Here is a 26,745-nt window from a genome sequence, read left to right on the forward strand (position 1 = left end):
TCTATCAGAAGATCAAAACTTCAAATTAAATTAGTTGTAATTACTATTCCTAATATTCTCCACCTTTTTTCCTTTAAAGAATTATTTTCTATAGAAAAATAATAAATAAACAAAAAGTTGAAATTTATTATTATTATTATTTTATTTTTTTTCTTTTATTTCCCCATATAATTTCTTTATTTGACATTTATATATAAACATTTGGCGGGAAATATGAAAAATTATATTAATATTAAAATATGTAATGAATAGAAAAATATAAAGACGGTATTAAATACTAGTAATAATATTATGAGTGTGTATCCATCTGAATCACATCATTTGAAAGAATGGGTTTTTGGATCTTTAGATTTATTAAAAACAAAAAAAAATTACATTAATGAGAAAGCAAAAGAAAATTGGAAGGATATTTTTAGACAAATTTCGAGTGAGAATTTTGAGATTAATGAGTTGTTATTAACATCAAAAGATGAAGAAACTTTAATTTCTTATTATGGTAGACAATTGATAGAATTTTGTAATCATAAACAGCTTCCATTTGTTTCAAAATATAATGCATCAATATTATATCATAGATTTTTTACTAATCAAAGTGTAATGGATTATGATCCTAGAATTATAATATTTACAAGTATATCATTAGCATTAAAATTAGAAGAATTTGGACTTCATTTTACATTAGAGAAACTTTTTGGAGATGTCCCAGGTTTGAATATACAAGAAGTTTTTAGACATGAATTAACTGTGTGTAATACATTAAAATTTCATTTATATATATTAAATCCAAGAAATACATTAGAAGGTTTAAGACTTTTATATAAAAAGTATTATATAGATATTTTGGTAGTTGATGAGAATTTGGATAATAATGATCATAAGAAAACTGAAAATAAGAAAAATCAATTAATAAGTTTATTATCAAAAGTTATATTAAAAGCAGAAACATACGTATTAATGATTTTACATACATTGTAAGTTTTTTTTTAAAATTTTTAATTAATGAAAATTAACTATTTTAAATATTTAGGTGTTTTCTAATATATACTCCTTCACAAATTTCAATTGCACTTTTTGATATTAGTGCTAGAGAACTTAATTTACCTCATTCTGGGGAATTTTTAAAGAAAGTTCTTAAAGAAATTCACCAAGCTAATAGTTTTCAATTAAATGCTGAAACAAGTCATTCTAGTTTAACAATTATACATTCAGTTCGAGATTTTGTTATGCAAACTTTAGAAAATGATAGAATTGCAAGAGAAAGAGGCTATGAACATGAAGAAATTGAAACTACGCGAATTCTTGATAAACTAGGTAAATTACAAAGAAGAAGGAATAAGGAAATGAAGAGAAGAAAGAAGAGTTCCTAAATATAATTGATTAATACATTTAAATATAAATATAGATATATAATAAAATATGTGTACATATATATATATATATATATATATATATATATATATATGCTTTATTAATTCATGCACTCAACTAACTTTAATCGCATGCAGATTAGTTTTTGCATGCTAACCCAGTTTTTTTTGTCAAAATTTTTTACACGTAATTTACACGTAATTAATTTAATATTATTTCTTGAATTACTTTTTAAATAAAAAGGGGGTAGCGCGGGAAATTGGGAAAGAAAAAAAGATTAGTAATTTTGGATCCCAAACTCCAAAATAAGTAAATTATCCAGAGGAATTCTTCTAGATCTGCATACAAATTCAAGTGAATGATTTCTAGGAAGAATTTGTCCCCCTTTTAAAAAAATAGAAGGAATCTTTTCAAATTTCTCGTTGGATTTATGCATAATATAATTTTGTAAATGAAAAATAGTGATTTGAGGTGGAACTATAAGGTAAGGTTTTTCCAATTGAAAAAATTCTGAATTTATTGATTCTAATTTAATTTTCATTGATAAATTTTCCAAAACTGTAGTTGTTTGATTATTTGAATCAACTGTTTTATTTTTTTCTAATTCGGGTAAAAGAATTTCATTATAAAAATTTGCCGTTGAATCTATTGGTTTAAGCTTAATTTTATTCAATAATTGTGAAGTTATAGGTTTTGTGAGACTCATTAGATCTTTTTCATCATGTATATCAGCCTCATCTCCGTATTTTTCTAAAAATTCAGTATATAACTTTCTTTCTTTATCCTTAAATTCTGGAAAAATCTTATCTGTAATATTCTGTATTGTTCTGTCAAATACTAATCCTTGCAAAGGATATATACCAATATTTTGTCCACATTTTGGGCATTCTGCACCTTTTGATTCAATATGTTCAATTATACAAGCTTTACAAAATGTATGCAAACATTCTCTTATAGTTGTTGCTCCTCTAAAAAATCCTTCACATATTGGACATATTAATAAATCTGAAACAACCTTTCTTTTAAATGATACATCTAACCCATTCTCTGTTACTTTTGTCTCAAGATCTCCAGGTTCATATATATATTTTGAATCATCTTTTACTCCTTTTCTATTTCTTGAAAAGTTCATTATTGTCAGTAGTAATTAAGTATATATTTTTTACTATTATTATTAGTATTAATATAAATATTATTATTATTTTAATACTTTATTTCCTTATATAGGAAATAAATTAAAAGAATAAAAAAAAAGGAAATTCACTGTTCGACACTTCAAGTGCTTCTAAAGTATAATCCTCTTATGCCATAATAAGTTATTTTGAGAAATTTTGTATGGAGATAGTGCAATCCTAATATTCAATAATATGATCCTCAATTAGTTAAAAGCTATTTATTATCAATTATTATTTTACAATATTTTTAAAATTTATATCATTTTTTTGGCGCGCAATTAGCATTTATCCCACAATATTTATTATTTATATTTCCAACTAATTAATAGAATTAATAATGGAATATATTTGAACTCTAAAACCGAGAATTTTTTAAATATTCTTTTTATAATTAAAAATATGTAATGGTAACTTTAATTCATTAAAAATACTAGCTAAATAATAAGAAATATATTCGGAAATTTATCGATAAATAATTAGAAGAAAAAATGAGTACCGAATATAAAATTAGAAATAATCTTTGTTTATACAGAAATATTGTATTAATAATGAATAATTATTACAAGGTACCGTTAAAAATCTGCTAATTTGTTGAAGCATTATAATTTAACAAATTTCAATTTCCATTGTTACTACTACGATTGCCCCTCAGCCGATTTCTTACCAAATTGATTTATAAATTCTTTCATTTAAAAACAAAAATAGTAATTTAATATATACCGGTATCGGTAAATTTTAAAGTGTGTAATATTGTAAAAATTCATAATTATTCCTTTTTTCTTTCTTTTAAAGCTACTTTAATATATACTAACTGAACGCTTATATTACAAATTCATGCAGAATATACAGTAGATTAGTTTATCTAATACCAGATTTATTTTTGATATATATACATATTACATCCATGAGTAATTTTGAAGAATCCGAACAAATATTTCCCACATCGGAAACTAAAATTGAAGCAGAAAGACAACAACATATCATTTTAGATAAAAAAAGACTAATCACATTTACTCTTACAGATATATGTTTATTATTAGAAAAAGTAATGGAACAACAAGGGGATGAATCAGTAATTACATGCAGAAGCACTGATTGGAATTTAATAGCTTCTCAATTAGACAAGGATCCTTTTGAAATTGAATATTTTTGGAAAGTTTTTAACCCAGATATACATTTTAAACCTACTCTAGGTTATGCTGTCGTTCCAGTAGAATTAAATCTTAATCAAGAAACATTACTACTATATGAAAATGTTGACCATCAAACTAATGCAATTTATAACTATAAATTACAAAGCTCAGTAAACTCTAAAATGGATTCACTCAGAAATCAAACCACTTTAAAACCTATTTTAGATTTTGCAAAAGTCAGAATACAATTATTAAATTCTGCATTCGAAGCTAAAAAGAAATTTAATAATTTGGCATGCACTCCCGCCAGTGGCGCCGGCGGGGAAAGTGGTAACTAGATATATTTATAAATTAATAAAGATTGACTGAAAAAGGATAAAAGAAATAATAAACTGTGCCAATGTAAATACATAATTAAACGAGATAAATTATTTTTCAAAAAAAAATCAAAATTTGAAACAAAATAAATACTATATTCAATCCTTTTTTTCCTTTCATTACAATAAATATAGGAAGTGCTTTACAAGCAGATAATTATGGAATCTAATATTTTATGTGTGTTTACAGATGTAGATGGTACACTAGCAAATAATGAGAATCAACTTTCATTAAAAAATGCAAAAACTATTTCAGCCCTAATGGACTCTCATATTTTGTTAGTACCAGCAACAGGACGCTCCAAAGTGGGTTTTCTAAGAATGTTCACAGAAGATATTATGGATATTGCCAAACATCATGGATTCCCAGGAATATTTTTTAATGGAGCAGTTTTGATTGGTCCAAATGGAATTGATGATATTATGAAAACTTGGACTATTTCTGATGAATGTATGATAGAACTCTGTAACTTATTAGATTCAATAAAAATTGAATGGCAACCTGAAGATGAAGGTTATGAAGAAGCCAAACTTAAAGGTGAAACACATAGAGGAGTTGCATATAGCGTTTATTTACTGAATGAATTTGTACACAATGTTAGAGGTAGTCATTTAAGATATGTTGAAGGTCTAAGTAGAGAGTTTTCAGTAAAAGTTGAAAGTGTTGTTGATGTCATTAAAAAAAATAAGAATCAATCTTTAAAGTTTATTATTGGTGAATCTAGGGAAAAACTTGAAGAAATTAAAGATATTGTACATGCTTTTCTTAAAGATAAACCAGCAAGAGTCCTCTTTTCTCATCCTCTAATACTGGAGATATTACATATAGATTGTTCAAAGGGAAATGCTGCAGAACATTTACTCAAAACACTTAATATACATCCTGAAAATTGTCTAGCTATTGGAGATGCCGAAAATGATGTTGAGTTGCTTAAACTCTCAGGAATTTCTGTTGCTGTTGCTAATGCTTGTAATATGGCCAAAGGTGCCGCCCAGCATATAGTTTCATCTAATGATGATGACGGATTTTCGGAAGCTATTCAGAAATTCTGCAATATTCAAATCAATTTAGACTAGTTTTTCTTGAATAAAAGGTTACTCTTTTCCTTTTCTTCTACACCATTGATACCACTCTCAGTAATATATTATAACTAATTCAGTCACTCACCCATTTCTTCTTTTTTGCTGTAGAAGAAGAAAGTTCAATTAACATTCATTTATTCACCTCAATATTTCTTTATTCTCCATTAAATGGTAACTTCAATATTTAGGCGGCAACTGTTGTGCATGCACCACATGCAAATTACTCAATAATGTGGGGCGGGCACAATAAATAATAAAGGAAGTGCCATATTAGTTTGTGTAAATTTGTTGTGGTTTATTTTCACCAATGATAACAAATTCGGAACATAAAGTTACAAAAAGAATATCGTACATCGTTAATTAAAAGTAATTTAGTGATTATAAATCATTAAAATTTTGAATATGAAATTGGTTAGTAACAACTATAAGTAATTCGTTTTCTTATCATTTTATATTGTTACCATTTATATTCTTTTTTTATTGGACTTTTCAAGATTCCAGATATGTTTGAAATTATTGTTTTGAATTAATTTCGTGCATATCTATGTTTTTTTCTTTACTAAATGGTCTTGTTAAAAATCACTATCTCTGATTCAATTTTTTCTTTTTTTCCCTGAATTATTGAAGATTATAGTTTACTAGAAACTAATATTATTTTTTGCCATAAAAATATTTAAAAAATATATATAGATATATTACATTACCGGTAAAAAAAAAAAAAAAAAAAAAAATTTAACCCCAAAAAACTTAAAATTCTCAAAAAAAAAAAATAAATACAAAAGAAAGGAATTGTAAAATTGATTAAAGTATTAAGGTTAAAAATGTCAAAGCCTGATGTAGTTAAACAATTACAAATAAAAACATCTTCATTAAAAAGAATGATGAAAGATTTAGAAATGTATAAGAAAGAAGAAGAAGAATTCAAAGAAAACATAGAAAAGATGAAGGTAAGTTAATTTCTACCAATTTGGTAATATAATGATTAAATGTTATATTGCTAAACATAATGCAATTATTATTTTAATGAATTTATTTTAATAATATTTAGAATGATGGCAAAAACTTTCATGATATTCAACAACAAGAAAAATGCCTACATGAAACCTTACTAGTTTATCGTGATGTGTTAAAACGACTTTCTTTAGGATATTCTGACCTTCATAAACATTTGAAAGAGAATTTTGATGAAAATTATTCTAAATTAAGTAATTCATCAGAAAATAACTCTAATTTAGAAACGGAAGACCCAAAACATCAATTAATTTCATCTGCTATTGCTGAATTAAAAAAGGTACAATCTGAATATGGAAACATTATTAAACTTGAAAGCCTTTCAATTGGAAATGACACAAAAAATGAATCGAATTCTAACAATACTGATTTTGTTTAGATTATTCTTTTAGCTATTATTAATTCCTATTTAAATATTATAATTATTTTTTTTTCCATCACTTATTTAAAAAAATAAAATAATTAAAACAATTACGTGTTTGACTAAATTATTATTATTATTATTTTTGCATGTGGTCAACTTTTGTACCGGTATTTACATGCATTATTGAAAATAACTTTATGTGGACAAATTAATGCAAGAATTAAATTAAATTTTAGGAATGATATAGATTGAATTATTAAAAAATAATAAATTGGAACATGCAAAATAAAATTAATATTAAAATTGAACAAGTAAATAATTAATTAATTAATTTAATACAATGAATGATAATGAAAACATCGAGAATTTGGTTGGACTATTAAAAAAAGTTGAGAGAAAACAGAGAAGGGAAGAATTTGAAAAATATAGAAAAGCTTCAGATGAAATACAGCATGAATTAAAACAATACTTGGTAAAATTTCATCAAATAGCTAAAAAGTCAGAGAAAAAAGCTTTAGAACAAATTAATAATGAATATAAACAAGAAGAAAGAAGAATAGAAGAATCTTTAGAACAAATTAAAGATATTGAAGTACAATTTAATAAGATAAATTCAGAATATGAAAAAGGTAAAAAAAATTTACAAAGTAGAATTTCAAAATTAAAAGAAATGTACTCAACGCAATTAGAATTAATTCAAGAAGAAGAAAGGAAAGAATTGAGAATATTAAGAAAAGAGATGAAAAATTTACTTTTATTAACCAAAAAAGAGGCCTATCAATTTTCCAAGAATAATATAAAGTTTGGAAATATGAAAATAATTAACCTAATAAAAAGAATATCATCAGATTTAAATTAAATATTAAAATTAACATTACGTTACTATTATAATTTTGATGGCATTGGACCAATACATTCATTAATATCTTGATTTGTAACTGTTTCTTTATTTAAAAGTAAATCAGAAAGTTTATGGACCTGCTCTTTTTTTAAAATTAATAATTCTTTAACACGAGAATATTGATCATTAATCATCTTTCTTATACAATTATCTATTGCCTGAGATGTAGCTTCAGAATATGGTTTATATAAAGAATAACTACTGGTATTATTTGAATTTGAAGAAGTTCCATCAATATTCATATTGGAATTAAAAGTTGTTAATCCAATCTGAGGGTCCATTCCGTATAAAGTTATCATTGAATTAGCAATCATTGTAGCTTTTTGGAGATCATCATATGCACCTGTTGTAATCGATTCTGAATATAACTCTTCAGAAGCCCTTCCTGCTAATAGAACTGCAATTTTATCAAGCAAAGCCTCTTTTGAAAGAAGTCTTAATTCATTTGGAACCATTTGAGCAAATCCTAAAGCACCTCCTGTTCTTGGTACTATAGAAACTTTTAATATAGGATCAGCATGTTTTAAATACCAACCAGCAATTGCATGACCAGATTCATGTAAACTAACAATTTTCTTCTCTTTTGGTGAAAGATAACCATCCAATTTCTTAAGACCGCCAATAATTCTATCAGATGCTTTATCAAAATCAATCAAATCAACTCCAGAATTACTAGTTCGCCTTGCTGCATGTATAGCAGCTTCATTACATAAATTTCTAATTTCAGATCCAACAAAACCTGGAGATAAGCAAGCAAGATATTTAATTAACTCATCTTTATTCAATTTTTCATTCAACTTTAAAGGTTTTAGATGGATCTTAAAAATCTCTTTACGCTCTTCAAGATTTGGTCTTTCAATATTAATAATCCTATCAAATCTTCCTGGACGTGTTAATGCGGGATCTAATACATCAGAACGATTTGTTCCTGCTAAAACTATTACTCCATTATTTTCAGTAAATCCATCCATTTCTACAAGAATCTGATTAAGAGTGCTTTCTCTCTCATCATTAGATGAAGCAGCAAATCCACCCCCTTTTGCACGCTTTCTTCCAACTGCATCAATTTCATCAATAAAAACAATACTTGGAGATAATTTTCTTGCCTGTGAAAATAATTCTCTTACTCTACTTGCACCCATTCCAACAAAAATCTCAATAAAATCACTTCCAGATATATAAAAAAATGGTACATTAGCTTCACCAGCAACAGCTTTTGCCAATAATGTTTTACCGGTACCTGGTGGTCCTACCAATAAAGCACCTTTTGGTATTTTTGCACCAAGATCTTGAAATCTTTTTGGATCTTTTAAGAATTCTACCAATTCATATATTTCTTGTTTGGCTTCTTTCATTCCAGCAATATCACTAAATTTAATATTTTTATTCATATTTTTAACTTGGCTAAAACTTGAATAATTTGATTTAATTAATCTATCTGAAGCTGAATTACTTATAGATTTTGAGAAAGATCTTAATAATAATAAAGCTATTGTAATTCCTATTGCTCTTGGAAGTAAATCATTCACAATTTTTTTAAATGATATTAAATGAGAGTATTCTATTGGAACAAAATTTAAAGTATTCAAACCCATTGAATCTTGTACTTGTTTCATTTTACTCTCAAATGAAGAAAAATCTCCAATACTAAAGTAAATGATTTTTAATTTTGGATTATTTACATTTTCTTTCAAGTAAGCTTTACCTCTTTCATTATTTACTTGAATTCTATCAACATAACCTTTGCTCAAGTATAAATTCACAAATTCTTGAAGAGTTATGGTATTTTTATATTCATCATATTTCATCTTTGAAAATAATCCAAGACTTGAAATCCCAAATATTGAAATTAAAAACTTATCAAATTTTAATCTATCATTTTGGCTATTAAAATTGGTATTTTCTTTATTATTTAATTCAAAATTCTTTCTATATGGGATTTTTTTACTTTTGTTGATATTCAACTTATTTTTCATCCAATAATTTACTGCAAAACGACTCAAAGCTCCATTTTGATATGTTGGTGATAATTTCAATAAAGAACTACTTTTTTGACTTAATAATTTAAATAATGTATTTGAGTAAGTATTACTTTGGGAAAATCCCTTTTTTATCATAAAATTAACCAATTGAGCATTTAGCATTACTTTTTATACTTACTTTTATACTAATGCATCATCAATCAAACAAATAATATATATTATCTTAGTAAAGTCTCATTTCCAGATTTAAAAAAAATAAGAAGAAATATAATAGGTCAAAATTTTAATCATATTAATTGTCAGAAAAATAATGATTCAAGAAATTTCCCGCCAAAACTTTGCAATATTTGTATTAGTCTTGAAAAAAAATAATTGGTAATAATATTGTGGGAAAAGAAGCTATTGAATTAAAAAAAAAGTTGGCAAATATTTGACAATAATAGAAATTAGTTTATTTTTGATATGGTGATTGTGTGGATTTATTAATAATTCATCAAATTATTTAAAGAAAAAAATTGGATTAAATTTGAAAATAATTCAATTAAGTCTAAATTAAATAAATAACTAATACAAAGAAATTTATTTAGGAAATTAATCTATAATGTCAGAATTAGATTTGGGAAAATGTGGAGATGGCTATAAATGGACCCAAACAGAGGAAGAAATATACTGTGAGATTAAAATATATGAATTAATGCAAAAATTTGGAATTAATATGGATTTAAATAAAGAAGCAAGATTAATTAAGAATTCTTTAAAGATTGTAATAGATATGAAAAGTATTAAAATTTTCTTGAAAGGAATATGTGTGTTTACGAAAGAGTTGAGTTCTAATATTGATTCAGAAACTGCGACTTGGTATTTAGAAGAATGTAAAGATAATGAATCAAATAATAAAGGATTAATTTTAGTGATTTTGTTAGAAAAGAAGAAAAAATGTTGGTGGGATTCTTGTTTTTTGGGGGAATCAAAATTGGATTTATCTCAAGTTCAAGGAAGAAAGAATTTCAGAGATTGTGATGAACGAACAAAATCTGAAATAATTAAATTAATAAATAACAATAATAACAATAATAATAATAATAATAATAATAATAATAATTTTGATATTCATCAAGTTTTAAAAGAATCATGGAATAAAGAAAATTCTCCATTTCAAGGAATTGAATACGATCCAAAGTTGGTACAGAAATTGATGATAGGTCCTAATATAAATCAAAATATAGAGAAAAAATGAAATAGAAAAAAAAAATAAATAAGAAAATAAAATTTAAATGATTATTTATAATTAAAAGTATAGAAATATTTATCTATATATGCATAAATATATGCATGCAAATATAAGTATTTATCCACCAGACTTACAGCTATTCATTAATTGTTGCAACATCCCAGGGACCAAATATGACATTTTTATAATTTGAACCACAATAAACATATAATATAGTTCCGGAAATAATTACAGCACAAATAATGGTGTAAACAATATTAAGTGGATAATATAAAAACCAAATTGGGGTAATAGATGTAATTGGCGTTAGTACATAAAGATAAACCTTTGGTAAATTATTCCATAAATTATGTCTTACCATTCTGCTAAAATATAAAATATGTATACTGAAGCATAGAAAAAAGTAAACTTGTATATTATTTTCAAGTCTAGATGCAAGTAATATGGATCCAAGCATTGAAAGATTTAATGCAACAACATCAGTATTTTGATGTTCAATTTCTTTCAGGTCCTTGTAAATAATTGTATAATCATGTGATAAAAGGTAAAGTAAAAAAGCTATAGTACAAAGCGCAATAATTGTATCGTCACTGAAAGAAGCTGTTAATGTGATTAATATAGGTGAGACCAACCATAAGAATCCAAAAATTACAAGTAAATTAACGTTAGGGGAGATAAAGATATACATAATTGATAATAGTGAAAGATCAAGTAAAGCCAGAAATTCAAAGCTTAAAAATCCAATATAAAGATTATACCAAATTAATATAGTTTGAATAAGTAGTCCAAGCACTTGAAGTACACCAATTAATCTAATTAGTATATCATAATAATTATGTTGAATACTTGTAATGTGCGTTACATTATATTTTAAATATTCTTCATAATTATCATTATCGTCAATTGAAATGTCATTTGGAGAACCTTCTTGGAACTCTCTATATAAAACTTTATGAACCATATAAATTAATTAATGCAGAAGCTATTCACGACAATCGCTTGATCAATTGTAGTATTAATATAATCCAAAATATTCATTCAATTATCCAATATTAATAATTAGAAACTTAATTAATCATTTATTTATTTACAAAATTGATCAATTCATGTATTGTTTGTAATGATATTAAAATTAAATGATTCTTTAATTACATATAAAAGATTAAATATTTCATTATATTTAAATCGTATGTGATCAATTTACTAATAAATATTTATTAGTAAAAAATCAAGTTCATATACAGAAAACTATATTAAATTCAACAAATTTCCATGTTAAAGATCTTTAAGTAATATTAATAATTTTTTTTGTATTATTCAAGAGCAAATATTATTTTTTTTATTTTTTTTTATTTTTTTTTATTATTATTTTACTATTATTATTAATAATAATATTATTATTTATTACTATAATAATATCAATATTATTATCTCCTCATACTTTTCTTGTGTTAATGCTACCTTGATTTGCCCTTTATTCTGCCCCCATCCTAACTTTAACCTCTGTAGATTATGCTAATAAATCACGGCGGAGACTAGACGTGGCGCAAAGGACTCTTTGCGTTGGGTAAATTTGTGGGGCAACGCAGATTCTATGTGGATGTCAAAAGTGACGTGTTTGGTTCTGAACCGGTATAGGGATTTGATTAATTGCATGTACAACTATGTGGACAATTTTTTTAAAAAAATGCATGTGAATATGCATGCATAGATGCGAAAAATAATAATAACAAACAAAGTGGATTTCTCAGTAATTATTGAGAAAAAGAACTACAAAGATAAGTTGGAAATAAGAGAATAAAAAAAGGGAATAATAACAATAATAATTAATTGTAAAAACTTGGGATAATGTTAATATCAGAGACGAGTGCAACAAGCACAATGAAATATCAACAAAGATCCGATAATTGTATTTAATATAGGCATGACTTAGCACCATAAGATCAGTGAACTCTCAAATTGTTTTTTTATTCAAGAAGTTATCAATTACAGTGACTCTGTATGCCAAAAAATTAAATGAATTCAAATTAATATTTATGAGAATAAATTTGTATTCATTGAAAAGGGAGAAAATAAAATTTGAAAATGGAGTTGACTTTTTTTTAAAAATAACGAAGTTACATTTTAATGGGTAATAAGTATTAATATATACATTAAAGAAATGAAAAATTATAATTTTTACTATTATTCACCAGAAAGTCCAAATTTATTAGTCCATTCAGTGAATTTGTCAATATCAAGATTTGTAATTGAAGATTTGGTTTTTGATAATACATGAATAAGGTCAGATTTAGTTAATTTTGGAGGTAAAAGCTGGTTGTTCGGAATATCATAAAGTGAAGTTTTTCTATATAGTTCTTTATCATAATGATCAATATTTGAAGGTTGGGAACAAGGAGTCCAATAAATCTTAAAATTTTCAGCATTATTATTAGTGATTTCATCATTATTATTCATTATAACAACTTTTTTAAACCAATTGGATTCACTACATTTACGTATTGGTTCAAATAAAGCATCTTTAATTAATATAGAGACATCGCTGGAACTATAACCATGAGTCATCTTTGCTATATAATTAATATCATCATCAATTAAAGAATGATTAATGGATTTTAAACCATTCTTAATCAACAATACACGGGATTCTTCATCTGGAAGTGGGATATAAATTCTTCTTTCAAATCTCCTACGAATTCCTGAATCAATTTCCCAGGGTATATTTGTAGTACCAAGTACTAGAATGGGCTTAAAATTGTTGTTATTAGAATTTGAATTTACGCCATCCATTTGAACAAGAAATTCTGTTTTAATACGTCTGGTTGCTTCATTTTCTTGTTCATTACGGCTACTACATAAACTATCAATTTCATCAATAAAAATGATAGAAGGAGCTCTTTCTCTAGCAACATCAAATAAAGCTTTAATTAGCTTTTCTGATTCACCTTGCCATTTACTAGTAAGATCAGCACTAGAAATGGAAAGAAATGTACCCTTCATTTCAGTTGCACAAGCTTTAGCAAGAAAAGTTTTTCCAGTACCTGGTGGTCCATATAAAAGAATGCCTTTCCAAGGCTTTAATTTTCCTTGAAATAATTCAGGAAATTTGGCTGGTAGAATTACTGCCTCTTTAAGAGAAGTTTTTGCTTGTTCAAGTCCTATAATATCATCCCAAGAGATATTTGGGCTTTCCATTAAAATACAACTACGGATTGCATCTTTAAGAGGATCATTAATATTTGATGGATTTTGGGAACTTTTAGAAATATTTTCTGAAGATGAAGATGATGATAAACCTGGTGTTGAAGTTGAAGCTAAATTTGGATTAGAAATGGTTTTTGATCCTTTTCCATTGTTATTAATCAAATTCTTTATTTGTTCAGCTCTGGAAACTAATTGTTCCATTCTAGTAAGAAGAACTTTTTTAACTCTTTCATCATTTTGATATTTACAAATATGGTCCCATTTTTGAAGAGCTGAAATATATATATTCAATGCTTCTTCCAGATTCCCAATCTTTTCTTTTTCAGTACCTTGTTTAATGAGATCCAGAATATTGTTAATCATTTCAAATCATTTTTTTTTAAATTAAAATAATAATCAGCTTTAAGAATAAAAGTAAGTAATAATAACAATAATAATCTTTCAATAATTTACAGTTGCTGGTATTGCATTGAAGTTTCTTTTTCTAATTAATTAATTTATTAACTTGGATTTTCAAAATTACTCAAGATGATTTTAAAAAAAATGGTCAATTATCACTATATTAAATTGGTAAAAGTAATAATAATATAATTATTATTTTTCGTTATTATTATCGCATTAATTAATTTTACTAATATTTATTCTTTTATTAAAAAATTATTATTAATCATTTGGGCGGGCTCAGAGACGTGTATAACATATATTGAAAAATACAATAATATTTGATATAAGGTCTAAAATTCAAGTAAGGTAAAGGATTAATAAAACTTATAAATTAGAATTATGGCATCTATAGAAGTTTACAGAGAGGCAATAAGAACTGTGATAGAATATGTTTCAACTAAATATGGCCCAGAAGAAGAAACTGTGATCAATATGATACTTGAGTCAAAAGGAATACCAGGTATTTTTAGAGGTCAATCGATACATCTGGTTGAAAATATGATGATTGGTAGGGGCCATGGTATTATGTTAGAGAATTCAATGGATCATGATTCAAGAATACCACCAATTGATACAAATAATAATAATAATAATACTGGATTAAATATTATTTCAAGTATGATTCAACCAGCGATGCAGCAGCAGATACAACCAATAATTCATCATCCAATAATTCAACATCCAATTTCACCAGAAATTCAAACATTAATACAATCTCCAATGATTGCACAATCACTTATACAACAACAACAACAACAACAACAAATACATTCTTTAACTGCTGGTACTGTTGCATCATCTTCCATTACTATTAATTCTAATACAAATACTAATTCTGCCTCAGTATCATCTCCAAATTATTTAGAGCAACCATCTACAACAGTAGTAACAAAAACTCATAATTTTCAGTATGAAAATTCTGGAGATGAAAAATCAATTTCTTCAGTTGTTGCCGTTGCTAATACTGGATGTAATTCGCCTTCATTAACTTCTTCATCATATTCATTCTCATCTTCTTCGGCAGAACCGTTAATATTATCAAATAGTAACACAACAACAACAACTACTACTACTACTACTACTACTACTACTTCTTCTTTTACCAAAAATAATGATAATAGTATAAATTCTATTAAAATTACCAATAATAATGAAAAAGATATTAACAATTCTAATATAATAAATACTCACAATAATATGACAGAATCAACAACATATAATTCTGAATTATCAAAACAATTAAAAGAAAATTCAAATTTTAATATAGAAACTCAAGTAAGCGATGAAAAGACTAATGAACAGATAGACAATATAAACAAATTTGATGAGAAAGAGAATGATATTGAAGATATTAGTGAGAAAATAAGAACAATGCTTAGAATGGCAACTAATGTGAATGAATTGAATCAAGCAATTAAGATGGCATATTCTGTTGGTCTTACATATGAAGCAGGTCTAGGAGAAAGAAAACTGAAAAAGTTACTTTGTTAGTTTTCTTTTTCTTTAATAAATACTAATAATATAATTATACAAGTAAAAAAAAAATGAATTTATTATAATCTTCTCTTTACAATTAATTATTAGTGTTATTGTTTTTTATAGTTAACTTATATCTAATAATTTTAATTTCTTATTTTATAGTTATCCTCTTTCTATATTCTGTGCTTAAAATTAATTTCTTATTACCCACAGAAGAAATGTATTTTTTGCCATTTTGGCGCCAAGTGTGTGTAAATTCTTTAAACAAATTATTTTATTGTTTGTAACGTTAATGAAAGGTATCGAATAATTAAAATAAATTTTGAATTAATAAGGACAAGTAAAAACAATCAAGGTTGTAGATTTTGTTGAAATTTATATCATAAACAAAATAACAGCTTTTTTCATTGAAATTATAATGAGCAATTTAACATGTCCTTTTGAAATAAAAAGTGATAAGGGTATTTCCTTTGAAGAGAGTTTATTTATTGCAGAAGAACAAACTTATGTGGATATTATCCCCAATATAAAGATGGAAAAAAAGTTAATATTTTCAGTAAGTTCAAATTTTTTGGAAAATATCAAGTAAAAATCATTTCTTTTTTAATTTCTAGGTTGAAATTGGGCCATTTATACCTTATCAAAAGAGCAAAGTACCTCTATGGATTGCAAAGTATTTGGATTCCAAAAATCTATGTAAACTAATACCTCCAAATTGGCTCACTCAAGAAGGACTTAGAAAATTACTTGTCGATGAAGATAAACTTGGACAAGAAACATTTTGCTTTATTGATTTTTATTATTATCAAATTGCAAATATATATTTCCAACTTAGAAATGATCCATTTAATGGAAAAAAAAGTAAAGTAAAAAGTAAGTTAAATTAATACATGTATTAATATTTCAATAAATACACACTATAAATATTGTAATTTAATTATATATAATTTCACTTATTATATTTCTTTTTCCCATTTTAGAACTTTTCCAAGACCTAATCAATAGAAGACAAGCTAAACTGAAGGCAAACTATAAACATTTGACTCTTCCTAAAGCATTGGATGTTTCAAACTTGGGGCTTATTGAACTAAATTTTGGTTCAAATGAATGCTTTCACACACTTTCTGATCTACAAAATCTTTGGATAAATACTCTACCTATCAATTCTACTACCCAACTGCAAACCCAACAATATTCCTCCCAAGAAGATGAATACGACAATCATCATTATTATGCTGATTAATATTTAATTATTATATATAATTTATTTCCAATCATTTTAATATTCCACTGAATCCAAAGGCGCGCGCGCCGATTGCTGTATATTAGTGGATGTAATATATGGTACCGAAATTATTAAAATGTTTTGGCGGTAACATTGGAGAATAATGGTAAAATAAATATTTTCTTAAAAAAAAGGTAACGAAATGGGGGGAAAATGTGCGAAATTATTTTTTAGTATACATATTATAAAAATTTTGATTGTGTGTGTTTATCTCTTTTAATATTTTCAAATAATATTCGTCATTTAATTTATAATTAACTTTTTTTTTTTAATATTTCAATCTCTTTATTAATCTGAACTTTAGTTTTCATTTTCAAAAGTAAAATAATGGAATGAAGAAAATATAATAAATCAACAAGAATTTAATCAAAATTTGAAAAAAAAAATCACCTGAATTACATATGGAAAATTTTAAGATTTTGAATTCAATAAAAATCAGAAAGAAAAGAATAAGCACAAAAAGTCATAGAAATTCTACTAAGAAAGAAGAAAATGATAATTATGAATCTGAAGACCAAGAAGAACATATTGATTTCAAAAGTAAAAGATTTAAAGAAGAAAATTCAGATATAGATAATTATGAAGAAAATCTATTAAAAAAAAGTCCATATATTGGAAAAGCACATCCATTTAACTTAATATATCTAGATTACCTTGAAAAAATGAAAAAAAATACAAAAACTATACAAAGAATGTCAATGATCAAAAAAGCAATTAATAGTATTAAACAATATCCGGTACCAATTATTAGTCATCAACAATTTCAAATACTTGAAGGTATTGGTAATTATTTAGGATCTCAACTTGAAAAACTTATCAAATCTGATCGTATAAATCAATTAAGAGAATTAAAAGATTATCAACAAAAATGTATTGAATATCGTGAAAATAAAATTAATGAACTTAATCTAATTGTAGATCCTATTCTTACACAAAATCCAGAAGCTGATAATTCCATATTAGAAACTCTTGAAGAAGAAAAGCTTAATGAAAAAGAATTTAATAATAAAATTGAAACAAATAATAATAATAATAAAAATAGTAATCAAGGTATACCTCAAATATATGGTGAAAAATGGAGTATTATTGTTATTATTGCTATTCTTCAGATTTTAAAGCCTTGTAAAGATATTGATCTTGAAAGAATACAAGGATTATATAATTTTCTCAAAGAATTCTATGAGCCTAAAATGACTTTAAAAAAAGCTGAAAAGACTATTAAACAGCTTATTAAACAAGATATTATTCAATTGAATAAACATCATTTTAAAATTGAAGGATTTCCTATAGAATCTGAAAAGATATGTTATAATTTAACTAATAAAGGAAATGAAATTTCCATGGAATGTATAAAATATAATGAATTATTTGAATATATATTTACTAATTATAAAAAAGAACAATTTAATAATATAATATCACAAAATAATATATTTGAAATAATTAAATTATTTGATTTTAAAAGAAAGACCAAAGTATTCATAGATTATGAGATTGTTATGATTATTGATTATAGAGAAGTTAATAATTTTAATAGTTCATTAAATAATGATAATATTAATAATTGTTATGATGATGATAATAATAATAATAATAATAATAATAATAATAATTTTAGTAGTAAATCTTCAGGTATTCCAAAATATTTATTAAATAGATTAATTGACCAGGGTATTAGAATTGAACTTAAGAATCTTCCAATTGGAGATATAATATGGGTAGCAAGACCAAAACTTGAAGATAATGATGAAATTACATCAATTGATGATTCTTTTGTATTACCATGGATTATTGAAAGAAAAACTGGAAGTGATATGTGTTCAAGTATTTTAGATGGAAGATACGAAGAACAAAAATATAGATTAATGAGATCAATTGGTGTTGAAAATGTAATTTACTTACTTGAAGATTTAAATTCAATTCATGAAAATATAATTTGGTCAAGTAGTAGTAATGGACCAATTAGTAGTGGTAAAATTGCTCCAAAACAAGTTTTGAGAAGTGCTCAAGCTAATACTCAATTTATTGCAGGCTTTCATATTCTACAAAGTCAATCAATTGGACATACTTTGACTCTTCTTATTGGAATGCATCAAATGATTACCAGAAATGTAAGTAATAGATGGCGTAATACAGAAATTAAACAAGATGAATTCTTTGATAAATCTTATATTATAACAAAAATTGCACAAGATAGACCATCTTTTAAAGATTGGGAAATTAATAGTAAAAAATCTTCAAATCTTACAGTTGAAGAAACTTTTGGAAAACAACTTAGAAGTATTAAAGGATGTGGTCCAGAAGCTACTGAGACTCTTTTAGAAATTTGGCCAACTCCATATAAAATGTACGAGGAAATGTCAAGTGAAATAACATTTGATGACTTGTATTCAAAAGTTTTAAAAAAATGTGAAGAAATTAGAAATATGAAATTTGGACCTAAAAAGAAGAAACATAAACCAAGTGTATCCAGAGACCTTTTATTTCATCTTTACTGTTTATTTTCAGAAAATATCCAAAATGGTGATTTAAATAATAAACATAAATTTGAAATTGAAACTGAAGACAAGAGAGATAATCAAAGTAATGATAATGATTCCTGTTAATCTTTTTTATGTTTATTTTTTCTTTCTTTAGTTATACATGGTAGATTTATTATTGATAACCATAATATTATCGAAATGATCAATATACTTGTTAATATACTGAATAATATAGCCAAGTACTTAATTTCCATATATTCTTTCCTAGACTTTTTAAAAATAGTAATTCAATTCTTTGCAACTTTTCTTTTTAAATGTTACCCCTCTTTACTTTTTTTTAATGATATTCCCCTTTTATTGTGTGTGCCTTACGTGTCAATATTGTATATCCAAGAACAAATCGCAAATTGCCTTTCCCGCCAACATGTTTACCTTGAAATATTGTGCAATTTTATAAAGAAAAAAAAAAAGTATTTAGTGGTTATTTTCATAGTGAGAAAAAATGGATAAATAATTTAACCAACTAATCAAAAATATTAACAAATTAATTTTCATGATTGTGTTATTCAGTAATAATGTGTTTCGTGGTGGGGGGAAGAAGAAAACAATAATAATCAAAAGATGACGTGTGGGCGGTAAAAACATGCAATTTAGAATAAATATATTTTGTGTAAATATAATTATTAATAATAAATCATTAAAGAGAAAATAGATTAGAGATATCATCATCTGATTGAATTTCTAAGTTATTGGATACCTTTACATCAGTCATATCACATTCATTAAATTGAAGAATTGTAGGAAGTTTTTGTCGTTGATAATTATAAATTGAAATAAGTTCTCTAGTAACATTATGATCAAGCTTATCATGGCGATGTCTAATATACCAGAATCCAATTTGTGGAATTTTTCCTGAAAAATTTCTAAGTTCATGAACAATTTTAGTATTGTAAAAATTCTCCAGATTTTGAACAAATAGTTGGAATTCATGTACTTGATGTGAATTATTAATTTCATCTCTAAATATATGAGCTCCTGGGAGACTAAATATAGTATGAAAAATCCTATAAAGATGTGTTCGAATAATTCCAACATTTGGAGGTGGATAAAGAATACAATAATCCAAATATTCGAGTGCTATTTGAAATTGTGAAGGTTTATTATTAATGGCTTCTGGAGTTTTAAAACCTTGAAATAGCCATGGATTCTCTAAAATTCCTTCAGCACTCATTACTGCATCAGCTCCTGTATAATTCAAACATTTTTGAATATCCTCATAATTGGAAATACCACCATTAGCAATAAATGGAATTGAACATCTTGATTTTAAAATTTTTAAAGCCTCCCAATTAGCTGGTCCTGTCAACACTCCTCTAGAAGTCATTGTTCTTCCATGTACAGCAATCATACAGGCACCAGCAGACTCCAACCTTTTGATTAAATTTATTGTTGGTTGTAAATCATGATGATCAAGTATTCTAATTTTACATGATACTGGGCATTTTAAATCACTTTCTGATAATGTTGAAATGATTCTTTCCATCAAGTCTGGATTTGATAATAGAAATGCACCATAATTTCCCCTCTTTGCAATATTTTGTGGGCATCCAAAATTTATATCAATTCCTTTAACTTTATCATCAATAAATTTTGAAGCTTTTACTAGAGTTTCTGGATCATTTCCACAAAATTGAACTATCATTGGGTCATCCTCTTCACATGTTTGAAAATTTGTCTCTCTATAACCTTGTAGTTTTGAAAATAATCCAGAATGGTACATTGGTGAATATCCTAAATCACATCCATACTTTTTGCAAATAAGGCGAAAAGCTAATTCACTGCCATCTACCATTGGAGCTAAAACTGTTTTTGGAGACTTTAATACATTTTTCCAATTTTCCCAAGGGGATAACTTGGTCATTTTCCTTTAAAGCTCTACTACTAAGCTAAGCTTAAAGTAATAAGTAGTTTTAATTTAATATATTAGAAACCTTAAACTATTTAATAATTGAAACTCTGAGAAGTTTAAATACTCAAATTGTATAATGATTTTCCATTTCCATTTGTTTACTCGTTTTTTTTATTATTTTCGTTATGTCAAATTAAGACATTCGATTACTATTAATTTAAAAAACTCAAATTTTGGCGCCTATACCGGTAAAATGACGTGGAATTTTAATTGGGTGAATGGAAAAAAAATTATTTGTATTTGCATGACATTACGTCATTCATTCAAAAATATTAAATTATAAAATAAATGGATATGTTTTTTAAATAAATTATTAAGATTCAAATGAATCATAAGAAGTGTCAAGCTTTGATCAATTTTTTCTAGTTTTAATATATTAAAAATGGATTATTTGAAGAAATATATTGAAACTATTCCATATTTTAATAATGAGAAGAAAAAGACTTCTAGATTCGGAATTACTGAGGATATGGTTCCTTCATTTTCTAATGGAAAAAGGGTAAGTGTGTTACATTATATATATCAAAATAATCCAACTTATTATGTGTAATTTTTTTATTTTTAAATTAAAACTTAATATAAATAATAGGGAATTAGACTTACTACTAATCTATGCATGGTAAGTTGAAATCATTAATAAAAAAAAATAAATAATACTAATTATAAATATTTTAATTCTATTTATAATAATAGAGATACCGATTTTTAAAAGTTGAGGATCATATAGTTCCTATATATCCTGAAAGGGAGAAACCAATAAGAGAGAAGATTGAAAATGTACAATTCCAAGGAACTTTTAATTTGAGGGATGAAATTAAAAAAGTAAAATTTAAAGAAATAGAAGATGAGGAAATAGAAGCTGTTGAGTATGAGGTAAAAAAAATTGAAGAAGAAATTGAAGAACAGCCAAATATTCGTGGACAATATTTATATAAATATTACGAAAAAAATCCACTTAAATGGCATGGGCCAATGGGAATCAATAATAAAGGATTTAAAATACAAGGAAATATTTCGGCTGATAATAAAGTTAAAATTATAGATATAAGTGAAAATAAGAGTTTTAATCCAATAAAACATGTAAGATGGCATATGACTCCTCAAATAATAACCGAAGGTGATGATTATTCTTTGGTTGACCCTCTTCCATTGTTTGAAGGTTTTGAATGGTATATATCAAGAGAAACTATTGGTCATTATTTAAGTGTTACAGTATTTAGGGGGAATACTATAAATAAGAATCAGATTAATCTAATTCAAGCTAAAGATTTACATTTTAATGGTCAAAAAAAACTGATTAATCATGAAGATGATTCTGAATCTCTTATAAAATCAAACTTTAATTCAGAAAAAGATACTGATTTAGATAAATATATTACAGAAGAGACAATTATTGGGTAAGTTATTTTAATAATATAATAATTATAACAATTTTTTGATATTAACTTATATCTAGGCCTGTTCTTATACCAGATTATATGGCTCATCAGATTTTAAGTTTTATTTGTAATGAAAGTTTTTCTTGTAATATAATTCTATTAGACCGTCCAAGGCCTTCATTTAAATTAGATAATGAAGACGTTGCAAAAAATTCGAATTCCAATAATAAAAAAGGTGGTCAAGATGAAAATAATCAGGAAGATAAGAAGAAAAAGAAGAAGAAGAAGAATAAAAAGAAAAAGAAGAAACACATTGATAATGAAGATGAAAATGATGAAGATGAAGATGGAAATAAGGATGATGATGAAGATAATGATGATGAAGATGATGATAACGAAGATGGTGAGAATGAAGATGGCGATGACGATGACGATGACGATGATGATGAAGATGATGATGATGATGATGAGGAAGATGGTCAAGTAAAGGATTATAAAAGTAAATCTAAAATTGCAAAACATGGGAAGAATAAACAAGATCCAGAACAACATTCAGATTCAGATGCAAATTCCAAATCGGAATCTGGAACCGATTCTGATTCTGATTCTGATTCTGATTCCGATTCTGACTCTGATTCAAAAAATAAGAATCGAGAAGAAAATGAATATGATGATGATGATGACTATTGCGAGGAAAATGACTATTTAGCATTTAAAAGGGAAACATATAGGGGAACATTTGAGTCAAAATTAATGGATGGAATTGTAAAAATATCCTATAATACTAAAAAAGATGAAAAGAAAGAGAGAAGAAAAAAAAGAAAATTGTTAAAAGTAGTTAAGGATAATAAGAATGGGAATACAGAGGCGAATTCTATTGAATATAAGTTAAGTTATCATAAATCAATAGAATTTGAATTTGATAGATTTTTCTTCACCATTGAACATAAATATAATACAAGTATTGTTAAAATGATAATTTTTGAGACAGAAAATAGAAGCTATGAAATCAGGTTCAGAGTTGATCCAGAACTAGGAAGAGATAATTTTTACTATGCAATGATTGCTTTTCAAGGATGTTATAAAAGTCAAAATTATGACTGGGATGATCACCTTAAAAATGGTAATATAGCTTCAATTAAAGATTTAATTCAAGAAGAATTAGAAATCTTAGCTTTAAAAGGCTATAATTAATTTCATTTTTTTTTTTTAACTAATGCTTAAAGCATGCATGCATTACAAATTGCATGCAATTTGTAATAGTTGACACGTAACAATTGTTTTGTGAATATAATTAATAGAATTTTTTCTTTTTTTTTTAATTTTAAAAAATCAAATATAAAATATGCGATATAATACAGAATAAATATGGATAATCAATTATTATGAAATTTGGAATTATTCATGTAAATTATTGGAAATATTTAAAAGGTTATCAATCATTACATGTTGAATTTGTTTCATAACATTATTATCAATAGATTCAATTAGTTTCCCAATATTTGAAATATGATAATAAATTGTTTGATTATTAATAATAGTAATAGAATTTCTGTCAATAGCAATATTTTGCATATTATTCTCATTACTAACTTCGTCATTAAAATTGGATTTAGTATTTGATCTTAAAAAGCTCTTTAAGAATTTAGTATCACTCAATTCAAATTTTTTTTCTACCCAGTTAGTTTTACATCCATCAAATAAAATGGTTTCATTATTATAATTATTTTCATCATCTCCAGAAGATGAATGTTTTTTTTGTTTATCTTTAAATCCATAATAATAAGTTGATCCAACTCTATATGTTGCAATTCCTGATGAATGAGAAAGTACAGTTTCTACATTATGTATAATATCCAAAAAATAAACTATTTCAGTTAAATCATTTGTTGAAGATTTTTCATTAATATTATCATTTAAAAAATTGAATGGATTAATTATATGTTTCATTACAAAACAAGTTCCAAAAGAATCTCCTTCAAGATCATAACAATAAACATTACTCAATAAAACTCCATGATCACATATATCTTCTTCTAATCCACCATTTATATATGTATAATTTTGACAATAAATCTCGTAAACTTTTTGAAATTCTGTTTCCAGCATTTTTAAATGGTTTAAATCATTATTTGCAATTTCTTTAAAACTTTCTGCTTTTTCAGAATCATATTCCTCTTTAGATTTTGGATCAATATAAAATTTATATGTATATGGTGATCTAAAATAATTTTCAATTCTGTTTGAGTTACATCCTAAATAATACATTTTTGTTTCCAAATCTAAAATCACTTTTAATGGGGTTTCAATTCTTTGAAAAATTTCTTTGGATGATTCTGGATATATATCGCCTATTATTCAAATTAATATTATTATTATTATATTATTATTTATTATTAAAACTTACATAAATATTTTACTGTATTGTCAGTTTCACTTGGAAGACATTTTGACCAAATTTTTAAGGCATTAATTATTTCTTCATCATGATATCTTCCATTTGGATTCATTTTCAAATTTAATTGTTTTTTAATTTATTTTGGGTGATTTGCATGCAATCTTCTTTATTTTTTTCCCTTTATATATTATTATGCAAAAATTAATATCATTAAATTAAATTGGTATCTACTATAACATATTATGTACAATTCTTTTTTCTTTTCAAAGATAAATCTTTAAAAATACGAATAAATTATCCAATATAATTATTTAATTTTACGCCTTTTATAACAATAATAATAATAATAATATCTCCAATTTTTCTTTTAATATATCTAAATTATCCCCTCACGCCAAAAAAAAAACATATTTATATATAAATATATATTCTGACCAAAGAATAATTCAACCTTAACATTGAAATCCAAAATTAAATTTATAAATGAATACAATGATCACACAATAATTCAACATAATTTATGGCAATAAAGTAATAATTAAAATAATTATTAAATTTTTGGACTTTAATATATTTTTATTTTCCCTCTTATTGTATTATAAATAATATTACTAGTAAAAACTATTTCAATAAAGTGTTTTATATTATTAAAAAAAAAAAAAAAGAAACTACTATAATAACAAAATGCAATCATATAAAATCAATGAATTTGGCAATGAAATTCATAACAACAAGATAAATTTCGAGCCTTCTGGATTATTAGCTAAGGAATCAAACTCTCTAAATGGAGTATTTCTAAAGGTATGTTTTTAAATAAGTTTAAGAAAACTTTATTAAAAAAAAAAGTATTCAAAACCTTCAGATTCATGCAATTCACATAAAAAATGGAAACTTTATGTATTTAAATATAATTATCCACATGATGTGGGGAAAAATGACAATACCGGTATTGTGCATGTAAATAATGACAGTTCATGTGGACAACACGTATATAATGAAACAATACCATTATATAATAATGAATATTATTTAATAGGTAATTTTTGATGAAAATTTCAGTTAATTAATTAATTATCTTTTTTCTTTGATAAATAAGGTAAGGATGCAAGAGTAGTTAATATAAACTTAAAAGAAGACTCGATAGAAGATCAACATGCAGTAATACAACATAGAGTTAATAAGAAAGGTATTCCAACAATATATATAATAGATTTAGATAGCAAGTATGGTACATTTATTAATGATGAGAGAATAGAGTCAAGAAGATATTATGAGTTAATTGAGAAAGATTCGATCCGATTTGGTGAATGTAAAAATGAATATATTTTATTGCATGATGGAATGATATGATGCAAGTAATAATATAATATATATAAGAATTGATAAATTTAAAATTAAATGAAAAGCTAATAAAAATATCAAGCAATTTGAGATTGATTTTCCGCATGAAAACTTTGTTCTAAGTATTCTCATCTCATA

The 26,745-nt window shown here is 25.2% G+C and overlaps 17 protein-coding genes across 17 annotated transcripts; 11 read left to right on the forward strand and 6 right to left on the reverse strand.

The window, feature by feature from the left end:
• Positions 1-291: 291 nt before the first annotated feature.
• cgd1_3310 (cyclin domain protein, possible cyclin H) lies at positions 292-975 on the forward strand (the record flags this gene model as incomplete). The annotated part of the gene is made up of 1 exon (XM_628145.1): positions 292-975. The coding sequence occupies one exon, from the start codon at positions 292-294 to the stop codon at positions 973-975; it is 684 nt and encodes a 227-aa protein (XP_628145.1).
• Positions 976-1,645: 670 nt separating this feature from the next.
• cgd1_3320 (ring domain protein) lies at positions 1,646-2,500 on the reverse strand (the record flags this gene model as incomplete). Its single annotated transcript, XM_628146.1, has 1 exon — positions 1,646-2,500. The coding sequence occupies one exon, from the start codon at positions 2,498-2,500 to the stop codon at positions 1,646-1,648; it is 855 nt and encodes a 284-aa protein (XP_628146.1).
• A 947-nt stretch (positions 2,501-3,447) lies between these two features.
• cgd1_3330 (hypothetical protein) lies at positions 3,448-4,014 on the forward strand (the record flags this gene model as incomplete). The annotated part of the gene is made up of 1 exon (XM_628147.1): positions 3,448-4,014. One exon carries the CDS (start codon positions 3,448-3,450, stop codon positions 4,012-4,014), a length of 567 nt encoding a protein of 188 aa, XP_628147.1.
• Positions 4,015-4,188: 174 nt separating this feature from the next.
• Positions 4,189-5,130, forward strand: cgd1_3340 (conserved hypothetical protein; the record flags this gene model as incomplete). Its single annotated transcript, XM_628148.1, has 1 exon — positions 4,189-5,130. A coding segment is annotated over one exon (942 nt), but the record flags the coding sequence as incomplete, so codon positions are not given.
• A 1,721-nt stretch (positions 5,131-6,851) lies between these two features.
• On the forward strand, positions 6,852-7,370 carry cgd1_3350 (hypothetical protein; the record flags this gene model as incomplete). Its single annotated transcript, XM_628149.1, has 1 exon — positions 6,852-7,370. The coding sequence occupies one exon, from the start codon at positions 6,852-6,854 to the stop codon at positions 7,368-7,370; it is 519 nt and encodes a 172-aa protein (XP_628149.1).
• A 26-nt stretch (positions 7,371-7,396) lies between these two features.
• On the reverse strand, positions 7,397-9,556 carry cgd1_3360 (predicted AFG1 ATpase family AAA ATpase; the record flags this gene model as incomplete). The annotated part of the gene is made up of 1 exon (XM_628150.1): positions 7,397-9,556. The coding sequence occupies one exon, from the start codon at positions 9,554-9,556 to the stop codon at positions 7,397-7,399; it is 2,160 nt and encodes a 719-aa protein (XP_628150.1).
• Positions 9,557-9,995: 439 nt separating this feature from the next.
• Positions 9,996-10,631, forward strand: cgd1_3370 (conserved hypothetical protein; the record flags this gene model as incomplete). Its single annotated transcript, XM_628151.1, has 1 exon — positions 9,996-10,631. The coding sequence occupies one exon, from the start codon at positions 9,996-9,998 to the stop codon at positions 10,629-10,631; it is 636 nt and encodes a 211-aa protein (XP_628151.1).
• A 130-nt stretch (positions 10,632-10,761) lies between these two features.
• On the reverse strand, positions 10,762-11,586 carry cgd1_3380 (phosphatidylinositol-glycan-class c, pigC, 8x transmembrane domains; the record flags this gene model as incomplete). Its single annotated transcript, XM_628152.1, has 1 exon — positions 10,762-11,586. One exon carries the CDS (start codon positions 11,584-11,586, stop codon positions 10,762-10,764), a length of 825 nt encoding a protein of 274 aa, XP_628152.1.
• A 1,223-nt stretch (positions 11,587-12,809) lies between these two features.
• cgd1_3390 (katanin p60/fidgetin family AAA ATpase) lies at positions 12,810-14,198 on the reverse strand (the record flags this gene model as incomplete). The annotated part of the gene is made up of 1 exon (XM_628153.1): positions 12,810-14,198. A coding segment is annotated over one exon (1,389 nt), but the record flags the coding sequence as incomplete, so codon positions are not given.
• A 414-nt stretch (positions 14,199-14,612) lies between these two features.
• cgd1_3400 (hypothetical protein) lies at positions 14,613-15,764 on the forward strand (the record flags this gene model as incomplete). The annotated part of the gene is made up of 1 exon (XM_628154.1): positions 14,613-15,764. One exon carries the CDS (start codon positions 14,613-14,615, stop codon positions 15,762-15,764), a length of 1,152 nt encoding a protein of 383 aa, XP_628154.1.
• A 602-nt stretch (positions 15,765-16,366) lies between these two features.
• On the forward strand, positions 16,367-16,639 carry cgd1_3410 (DNA replication complex GINS protein PSF2, putative; the record flags this gene model as incomplete). The annotated part of the gene is made up of 1 exon (XM_628155.1): positions 16,367-16,639. A coding segment is annotated over one exon (273 nt), but the record flags the coding sequence as incomplete, so codon positions are not given.
• Positions 16,640-17,438: 799 nt separating this feature from the next.
• On the forward strand, positions 17,439-19,643 carry cgd1_3420 (conserved possible MUS81 endonuclease; the record flags this gene model as incomplete). The annotated part of the gene is made up of 1 exon (XM_628156.1): positions 17,439-19,643. The coding sequence occupies one exon, from the start codon at positions 17,439-17,441 to the stop codon at positions 19,641-19,643; it is 2,205 nt and encodes a 734-aa protein (XP_628156.1).
• Positions 19,644-19,718: 75 nt separating this feature from the next.
• cgd1_3430 (hypothetical protein) lies at positions 19,719-20,030 on the forward strand (the record flags this gene model as incomplete). Its single annotated transcript, XM_628157.1, has 1 exon — positions 19,719-20,030. One exon carries the CDS (start codon positions 19,719-19,721, stop codon positions 20,028-20,030), a length of 312 nt encoding a protein of 103 aa, XP_628157.1.
• A 187-nt stretch (positions 20,031-20,217) lies between these two features.
• On the reverse strand, positions 20,218-21,447 carry cgd1_3440 (Dus1p, tRNA dihydrouridine synthase; the record flags this gene model as incomplete). Its single annotated transcript, XM_628158.1, has 1 exon — positions 20,218-21,447. A coding segment is annotated over one exon (1,230 nt), but the record flags the coding sequence as incomplete, so codon positions are not given.
• Positions 21,448-22,967: 1,520 nt separating this feature from the next.
• On the forward strand, positions 22,968-24,062 carry cgd1_3450 (hypothetical protein; the record flags this gene model as incomplete). The annotated part of the gene is made up of 1 exon (XM_001388144.1): positions 22,968-24,062. One exon carries the CDS (start codon positions 22,968-22,970, stop codon positions 24,060-24,062), a length of 1,095 nt encoding a protein of 364 aa, XP_001388181.1.
• Positions 24,063-24,266: 204 nt separating this feature from the next.
• Positions 24,267-25,226, reverse strand: cgd1_3460 (F-actin capping protein, beta subunit; the record flags this gene model as incomplete). The annotated part of the gene is made up of 1 exon (XM_628159.1): positions 24,267-25,226. A coding segment is annotated over one exon (960 nt), but the record flags the coding sequence as incomplete, so codon positions are not given.
• A 697-nt stretch (positions 25,227-25,923) lies between these two features.
• Positions 25,924-26,616, forward strand: cgd1_3470 (fork head domain protein, putative; the record flags this gene model as incomplete). Its single annotated transcript, XM_001388145.1, has 3 exons — positions 25,924-26,067; positions 26,113-26,302; positions 26,363-26,616. Coding segments are annotated over 3 exons (588 nt in total), but the record flags the coding sequence as incomplete, so codon positions are not given.
• Between the last annotated feature and the right edge of the window lie 129 nt (positions 26,617-26,745).

Source organism: Cryptosporidium parvum, chromosome 1 (genome assembly GCF_000165345.1).
Source record: "Cryptosporidium parvum Iowa II chromosome 1, whole genome shotgun sequence".
Lineage (NCBI taxonomy): Eukaryota > Apicomplexa > Conoidasida > Eucoccidiorida > Cryptosporidiidae > Cryptosporidium > Cryptosporidium parvum.